Raw genomic sequence first — 9,200 nt, 5'->3', positions numbered from 1 at the left:
TAAACGCAGGAAAACTCGCTTTTCAACGTTTTTTCTGCATTTTTTGCACTAACCGTCCATTACGCTCTAAGATGGACGGCCAACGTGATTCCTCAGGTAGCTGCGCACCTAACTTTTTTATTCAAATGCATACTTAATATACTTAATGGTTAACCAAAAATGCACTCTTGAAAAAATCCTCAGTTGGCCTTCATCTACGGGTGGACAGGGCTAGGCACTAGATGGGACCCAGATCTCAAAACAGGCCGGGCCCATATGAAAAATACATGGGTCCGGTAGGCTTGGCCCAGTTAATTGGGTTGGGCCCTTTGGGCCCAAGCGTGAGCCCCATTAACATTAGTTGGGCTGGGCTTGGGCCCTTATGCCTAATCAGGCTAGGCTTAGGCCGGCGGATGTCCGCCATTGGCTTTCTTCTTGCTTTTACTCAAAAAAAAAAAATTGATTTTTCTAGTGTAAATGTAGAGAAAGATTTACCAATGGGTGCTTAGCTTGTCTAGTAAGAGCTGCTAGTGTACGTCACCTTGTGTTGGGATGTTGCAGGCTCAAAACCCAATGGTATAGTTGTATAATTGATAGGGTCCGCCTAACCCTAGCCTGCCTTTAAAAAAAAAAAAAGTAGAGGGAGATTTTTATGCACATTTAATGAGTCAAGTTAGTGTATTTCACCTTGTGTTGGGACGTTGCAGGTTCAAAACCCAATGGTATAGTTGTATAACTGGTATGGGTTTGACTAACCCCAGCTTGCTTTTAAAAAAAATAGTGTATTTTTAAATTTATTAGCTATTAACTATAGTTAAAGGAAAAATAGTTAATCGGGCATGAATTTGAACAACTGACCGTAAAATTAGGTATGATATGAATTATAAGTGTTGTGAGATATAAATTTTAATTACCAAAAAAAAAGGCATATATGTTTTTTCAAATAACCATTTTACGAAAAGGAGTCGTTTTCTCACGAAACAAAGCAGGTTGTTTCATCCAACCCTGTGGGAAAATGGGGACCATTTTCATACTGTTGTTCTGCAGATTAGACCAAATAAACGCGTCCCCCGTACATTTGAGTGGGCCCCATGTTTTCATACCAAAAAAAAGTACGAACTTTTTGCAGTTTCCCTTGGGAAGCGGTTTCCTGCGTGGCCCACCTGAGTTGCGGGGCATTTTTTTGAAGGGTGTGCCTTTTTCGTACGAAAGATACATCACTTTCCCACCCGATGAAGAAGGCCCGCGTTTCATCGCAAGAAAGCATGACGTTACTTCAAAAAGCTCACTAGACCAGGCAAGGTGATGCATTACGGATCGGGTACAGTAGCACATACGATATTTCTGACCCACATCCTGATGTGACATGCCAACTGTCGGCAGATCCTCATATGATGTGACTTTGACAGTATGATCAGGTACTTGGTTAGTATCCAATACTGTGGTAACCTAATTAGGGATGGCAGTGGAGCGGGGCAGGGAAAAAGGTCTCCACCCCCACCCCGTTTCAAAACCCCACCTCCATTCCTGCTCAGGTTTTGATTTTAACCTCCATCCTCGCCTTCATCCCTGTTTCATGTCCTTCATCCCCTGTCCAAGCTGAGCGAGGCGGGGCGGGGTCATGTTTTTTCCTCAGTCCATTGCCATACTTAAAGAAGGAATGGGGATGGGGCGGGGCAAAGCAGGGATCCAGATGAGGGCGGGGCGGGGCAGGGCAAAGCATAAATCCATCTCTGCACAGGTTTTGATTTTAACCTTCGTCTCATGTCCTCCATCCCTAGTCCAAACGGGTTGAGATGAGGTGGGACCAATCCAGTAAGGATTCAAATTGATGCGTCTAGATCCAAAAGTCATGCTTACCCATACCTTAAGTGAGGCATGCAAAGGTTCATATTTGGTTTCAATGTGCGCATCACCTTGTCGGCGTATCCCATGTAACCCTTGTCTACCAGGATACCAAATTGGTTTCTCATGGAACTGAAACCCAAAATAGTGATGCAATCATTTAGCTAGTTGGATCTGAAAAATGTCTTATTAATTTAGGTGATGATAATTGACATGGGTATCAGACCAAGACTAAATTCAATCAGATCCAATCCAATTCACACTTGTCTAATTAGATTTGTAACGGTCTTACTCCATGTCAAAATCAGTTGGCTAAATGAATCGATTTTTCATATAAAACAATAAAATCAATCTGAATCAAATCAAATCCCATCGTTTTTTTGGATCAGACCAACTCAAAAGATTGATTTTTTGTCTAATTTTATTTTTATAATATTTTTAAAACTTTTAAGTGAATGATTCAAGCCAAAATCCTTTGATTCATTGGAACCCATTCCATATTTTCAAAATAATTAAATCTAACCTCGAACCTGTGACTAATACTTGAGGCATAAAAAACACATTTTGTGTCGGATTCGGGTTTCAGAAACCAGCAGTCACCTATAATTGATTCCGGACTCTTTTTTTATCATCAGATAGGGTTTTATACCTTTCATCATATATATATATGAGTATCAAAGGGCCGGGTTTTTTTAGTATGGTATGGTACCGAGTCGGAACTCGAGTCTAATCGGTTTACCATAAGAGAAACCATAGTCGAATCCGATATGAACTACATGAAACAGGCCCAATAAAATAATAATTTTTTTATCATTTTTACATTAAAAAATGACAAGTCTTAATCAAAACTTGCGCCAGGTTCGGGTCCAGGTCTGGTATAAAATTTTACAAACTATACTCAGATCCATGTATTATCGGACCTTAGGGTCTGTCTGGTCTTCTTATTTATCACCATACCCAGACCTATCAGAAGATTAAGGTTTTTAAAGCTTTGTATCTTGCCTCTACATTTTTTATCATATTTATTCGTGATTTTTTTCTTGTTTCTCTGTTGAACTTATGCTTAAATCTTATGTCTTGTTTTCTTCACTTTGTCTTGCCGTTTGCTTGGTTCTTATTTACATAATAATTACCGTTGTTATTTTATTTATTATTGTTTATTTATTTTTACACAAGCAGATAATAACTTCCATGAGATTTGGATCCGAGTCACGAGTACCAAATTCCGGTGCTGTTGTAAAGGGTATTTTCGTCATTTAATTTGAATATAAAGGCCGACGACCTCTTCGTGTCTGGCACTCCCTCCCTCGTTTCATGCAACGTCAGACGTTCTCTTTCTTCTCAGAGTGAAGAAGAAGGAAGAGGAAGAGGAAGAGGAAGAGGAAGAGGAAGAGGAAGAAGAAAAAACCCTAACACTAACCCTGGAAAAGAGGGAAGAAGAAGACAAAAATCGATAGGAAAATTCTAATCTTTGTAATCCTAAACACGATTCTCGACGTAAAGATGGAGAGGAAGCCGGAATTCTCGCCGCCGGAGGTGGAGAAGAAGCCGGATTCTTCCTTTCCGACGGCGTCTCCGGACGAAACCTTAACCCTAGACCCAATAATCCCGGGCCTACCCAACGACCTCGTGATCCTCTGCCTCGCCTTCCTCCCCTTCTCCGAGTACTCCCGCCTGAAGCCCACCTCCAGGTCGTGGCGGTCCGCCCTCTCCTCCAGGTTCCTCTTCGACCTCCGGCGGGAATGGCGGAAACGTGAGGAGCTCCTCTGCGTCTTCCCCTCAGACCCATCTCTCTCCTCCGGGGCACTCTTCGACCCCCGCCTCCTCCTCTGGTCCCCTCTCCCGCCCATGCCCTGCCACCCGCACCGCTTCGGCCTCTCCAATTTCGTCTGCGCGTCCGCCGGATCGTCCGTCTTCGTCCTCGGAGGTTCCCTCTTCGACGCCCGATCCTACCCCCTCGGCAACCCGCTTCCTTCCTCCTCTGTTTTCTGCCTCGGCCTCCCTGATTTCTCGTGGCAGCCGAGATCGCCAATGCTCCATGCTCGCGCCGGCTTCGCCTGCACGACGAGGTCGAGCCCCACGGGAACCGCCATTTTCGTCGCTGGTGGCGGGTCGAGGCATATCGAGTTCGGGGTCGGCGCGTCGAGAATTGGGGCTGCCGAGTGGTACGATGTGGAGAGGGACGAGTGGTTCGCGGTAGACGAGGAATTGCCTAGCGTTAGGGCGGGGTGCGTGGGATTTTTCGTGGGGGAGGATGAATTCTGGGTGATGGGTGGTTATGGGGATTGCCGGACGGTATCGGGCTTTTTCCTGGTGGATGATTATTATCGGGATGGAGCGGTGCTCGGATTGAAGAGTGGGAAATGGCGGTCGATTGAGCCTATGTGGGAGGAAGGGGAGCGTTGGCGTCTCGGTAGCGTTGTTGTGGTGGAAGGTGAATGTGGGGAAGCTCCAGGGATCTTCATGCTTGAGGGAAGTACGATTTTCAGGTATTAACTATTAACTCTTCTTCAGAAAATTATATTTTTGGAAATTTGTACTTTTTTTTAACTGTAAGATATATTTGTGAATCTTAAGCTTAATGATGATGACGTTGTAGATAGTTTTTCGTTGCAGCTCAAGCCAACGGTACTTGTAGGCCAGGTTGGTTTTTACCTTTTTGGTTCAGGACTAGTTTTGGCTTCTGTTTAAATAGAGAAAAAGGAAAAAGGGGATAAGATGGGTGGTATTTGGTAACGGTTGCTGCTAGTTGTTTTTCCCCCAAAGGAATGCTTTATGAATTCTAGCAAATTGTGTTACAAGAAATTCTGATTTGATCATTTTCGCATCATTTTTAGGTTCTGTTGGTGGCAGCCTTTGCTGTTGGAAAAATTCTCTCTGCTTCTCTCTCGCTCTCTTAATTTATTTTTTTATCTCTATCTGCTAAGGTATCTGCATTTGGCTTGGCACCTCCTTAGGCAACCATCTGTATGTGCTATTAGGTCCAATCTCGCACACCAAACATCTCTGTGTGTCTCTGCGTACGTTCTTTCCCCTTTTGATTATTTATCTTATCTTTTTGGATGAGAGATGATAAATTGATGGACAATCAATTAGAAGCTGCAAACGTATTCAAGGTTTTAAAGGTGACAAAATGGTGTCCATCCCCCAAAATCAGACAACAAAAGGTATCATATTCATCACCAAACAATATTATTTCACTGTAGCAGATCCCCAAGATTGGCATCTTTTGACTAACTGATTGAAATCCAACATGGTTCATTCATGCCTGAGGGCCTCCTTTCCTAAATGCTCAAGTTTAGAATCTCCATCATAAATAGTTCTTATGTTTGATTGTTCACGAGGAGAATGCCCCTTTGATGTTACAGATTTATTTTCGTTTGTTTCCTTTATACAGCCTTATGGCCTTGGGTTGCATGTCATTGATTTGCAGATACTAGCATGTAATCATCTAGTTAAGTGAGATTTTGGTTGTTTAATTACTTTAGCCTTTTGACTGCAACCTCACGTGAGGTTTTTGAAATTGCCTTGTAAAGGTTCCTTCTTTCGTTTGTAATTCACTTCTATTCTTGATTGATTTTCAAGAGTTGACTGTTTTGACGAGCCTCTTGATAATAACTCTGGTACACTCATATAGGAGTTTTTTTTTTGATTGAGAGGGGTATATGTACTATTCACGACAAATCTTGCAATTGGTCACGTCCAAAGTCACTGGTTCAAAACACCTTTTACAGAGCTCCTTGAATTGCAGTCTGAACCCTAGAACTTGCCATATCCCTTTGTTAGCTCTCCAGTTGAAGCACTTGTGGTGGATTATTTTTAACAAAAAGTCCATTGCCTTGCAATTTGCTGTGTCCTCTACTGTGGAAACTTGGAATACAATGTGTTATCTTTGTTTCTGATATGATCTTATGAAGCACATCCATTGGCTTGAGTATTTTTGAAGACTGATCAGACAGCTAGCAAAGTTGATGGTGGTGGATGGAAGCTACATGGTGGTCCTTATTGTTGGTGGGGAGTGCAATTACTTTTGGAGGGATCAAGATCCCGTGGTAGTCCATCCATCCCCGATTGAATATGCAATCAGGGAAGAATCTTGGTTGTATAGCTTTTCAAGATTAGTCCTTGTTTGACATATTTTGTGGTTCCAATAGCTACGTTTTGTCTTTTTCCTCCACTTGGTAACACTTGTCATTTTGTTCTTATTCTTGGGAAAAGTTTCTTCTGTACTTTAACAAAAAGCTTTTACTCTTGACCTCTATGCCATCATTTTCCATCACCTCCATCTTAAAGTTCTGAAGTTACCATGGACAATTTTAAAATAAAACCCATTCATTCACCTTTCTTCCCAACCCCTAATTCTACTGCTGATAGTACAGAGTTAAACGAACAGTTGTTTCTAGTCTTGCTCTTCATCACTTGTATTTTTGGTTTGGTTAGATTTTTGTTTTTTTGGTGGAAGGGTGCAAGTGGACCATAGCAGAAGCCCTGAGAGCAATGTAGAGGAGAATCATAAAATGCTCTGTTGTTGTGTGTGTATGGTATTTTTGTTGTGTCAGGCTGGCTTCCGTTTATATCATACACACTACACTTGGAATTTCTAGGATAAGCTCCATGATCACAAAAAATGCTTTGGCTCCTGCAAACAACAAAAACATGCTGAAATAGTGTTTTGATTAAGGTGCCCAAGAACGAGGGGTATATATGTCATGCATAGGTTCATTTAGTCAAGGCCATATTTTTTATGCTGTGGGTCTATTCTGAACCAGAACTTGGTTGAGGGTATTATCCACTTAAAGCTGTTATCACTAGGAATGTGGCATGGGGAGAAAAAGATCTGGACCTCAAATTCTAGATTTGATTTTAGTGCACCCTTACATGCACATTGTAGATCCTTTGGCAAACAAAGGTGCAAGATCCCCTTGAGGGAATGCACGAACTCTTAAGTGGCAACAGGCAGACAATACTGATGCAGGATATTGGTGCCTTCTCTTCCATGAATGTCCATTGAGTTCGAGCTGTTATCATAGTGGTTCGGAGGAGTAAAGCCATACTAAGAACCAGCGTACCTGCTCACAGCAGTCAGGCCTGCTCTGCTCCGTAGTGTATTTCACTTAAACCTATTGCAACACACCAAAAACTGTTGATACTTTATACAATTGTGAGGGTTGTTTTGATTGTTTATTGAAAATCTCTTAATAGTATCTTGATAGTTGATACTTTCAACATATTAGAGATATTTTTTGGGTCTCTGAGCGTATGTGTGAGAGTAACATGATCTTTTATGTTGGCCTTTTGAAAAAGGATTGCTTGCATGCAGTTCATTGGTTATGACAAATCTTGGATTATTGAAGCTTAAAGTTCGTTACTGATGAAAGCAAAAACAATTGCACGTATTTCTGTTTTTCTAAGTGTCAGTTGGGCTTGTCCAACTCTGTTGTATGTCCTTGTACCACCAAAATCGTCTGCTCATTCTTGAAATATTATCTGCTGCAGGTTCAACATTGCTTCAAATAGATGGGATATAGAATCACCCTTGCCAAGAAAGATTCCAGCAGATCCTTTATTTGGCTTTATTGCGCTTGATGGTGAACTTCATGTGATGTCTGAGCTAACGAGCGACTTCGATTCAAGGAGGACAATACAAAAGAGGGTACCATTGATCATTCAAGTTTATCATCCTAAGAAAAAGACATGGAGATTTCTTCAGACCAAGCCACCTTTCAGCAACATTGATTTTCAGTATGCCGTGATGTGTTCTATTTGCTTGTAATGATACATCCAGTGTTGTATTCTATGTGAACATACTATGTGTTTATTCCAGGTCTCCATGATGTCCATATATATCACCGATTAACCTTGAACTGTGTCCTGCTTCCAAGTGTATCTGTTGTAAATGTTTGGATTGATGTTCATGTCTACGTAGTTAACTGCACAAGAGCTAATAAATATGCACTTGTACTTTTGATTGTGCTCATACCAGATTTTGTTTCTAATTCCCTTTGCTTTCCAACTTCCATGTTGACATCTTCATTTTTCACTGTCCAGTAGTTGTCCTTGGCTCAGAGGGGAGAAGCTCATTATCTTTTTATCATAACATATTGCACTATCTGCATTGTGCAATTTAGTTGTCTATACAAGGGTGTTCATGCCCCCAGAGATCCACGGATTCACCATTTGAGATCGGATCCGGCATGGGGCCAAACTCCATGAAATGGGGTGTCTCAGATCCCAAAACCTTCCAAATATGCACTTTTCTGATCCAATGATAGCCATGTTAACAAATAGTTGCCAGTGAGATCTGAACATGCGACCCTGTAGGAACCAACCGGATTGCAAGTTATGAACTTATAATTATTTGTAAAGTGGATTAGGTTCAATTTGGACCTCTGTTTCAAATCTGATACTTTTTCATGTTTAGCTTAGAAACAGGTTCTGTTTGAGCATTCAGGATTAAGCTTACCGCTTAACTGATCACATCGGGTCAGATCCAGATTCAGTCTCAGATCAATACTTTGTCTATGATTCAAGACTGGACCCAAAATGGGTCCCACTTGTGCTCCTATTGCATACCTAAATATCTTGTTTTCAAGTGTTTTTTTGCTCTGCATCGAACCCCATATCTTAATCTCAGTGAGATCCAGACTAACTCAGACATCCACTGTTCTAAAGTAGGATCCAGGGCTAGGTCAACCATGTTCCAGCCTATGTCACCTGGGTACGGTGAGGGTAGGATACGGCAATTCCAAAAACTGTGGGTACGGGAACACAACTATATATATATATATATATATCACATGAATATAAAATAAATTCAAAATAAACTGAATATAATTTAAATATATATGCTATCTCTAAAATATATATTATATAATGAAAATATAAAATTATATACTGAAAATATAATTATAAATTATAAATTAAATACAAACTTGTATGTACCAGAGGTAAAATGGCGTGTCTGGGTGTCAAAACATTGACACGGGTATAGAGGGCAAACTGGAGTGTCCGGATACCATAGGTTTCAGCCCGAATCTGCTTCCTTTTAACCCCCCGCTATAGTCATTATTAAAAATATTTTTAGAAAAGTCGGTTAGCATGATCCAATTTTCCTAGAAAGAACTTGTTCTCTTTGTCTGCATTATGAAATAATCATAGCTTCATTCATTATTTGGGTTTCTCAAACTGCAAAGTTAGGAGTTTGACATAAGGTTTCCTATGATAAAAAAAAGTAGAAATTCCTAACCACTAGCAATTTCACTGCACCAAACACAGGAATTGCAATGAAGCTTCCATTGAAGGTGGGAGTTGAAATTACTTCCTTTAGAACGGGGAACTTCAACTTCCACTTCAAAAAATAGAATCTTATTCCTAAA

The 9,200-nt window shown here is 41.0% G+C and overlaps 1 protein-coding gene across 2 annotated transcripts; it reads left to right on the top strand.

Annotated features, from left to right (window-relative positions):
* Positions 1-3,139: 3,139 nt before the first annotated feature.
* Positions 3,140-7,801, top strand: LOC149830533 (F-box/kelch-repeat protein OR23-like). 2 transcript variants are annotated; one of them, XR_016433679.1, is made up of 3 exons: positions 3,140-4,313; positions 4,752-4,991; positions 7,321-7,457. XR_016433679.1 is itself a non-coding variant. In XM_090015848.1 (2 exons), exons 1-2 carry the CDS (start codon positions 3,328-3,330, stop codon positions 7,595-7,597), a joined length of 1,263 nt encoding a protein of 420 aa, XP_089871974.1. In that variant the 5' UTR covers positions 3,140-3,327; the 3' UTR covers positions 7,598-7,801. The 2 variants fall into 2 exon arrangements, 1 of the variants encoding a protein (XP_089871974.1); XM_090015848.1 differs by lacking the exon at positions 4,752-4,991 and having other exon boundaries at positions 7,321-7,801.
* Positions 7,802-9,200: the final 1,399 nt, after the last annotated feature.

Source organism: Nuphar pumila, chromosome 8 (genome assembly GCF_984573655.1).
Source record: "Nuphar pumila chromosome 8, dmNupPumi1.hap1.1, whole genome shotgun sequence".
Taxonomy (NCBI): domain Eukaryota; kingdom Viridiplantae; phylum Streptophyta; class Magnoliopsida; order Nymphaeales; family Nymphaeaceae; genus Nuphar; species Nuphar pumila.
The sequence above is the reverse complement of the archived record's forward strand: the minus strand, read 5'-3'. Positions and strand labels throughout refer to the sequence as shown.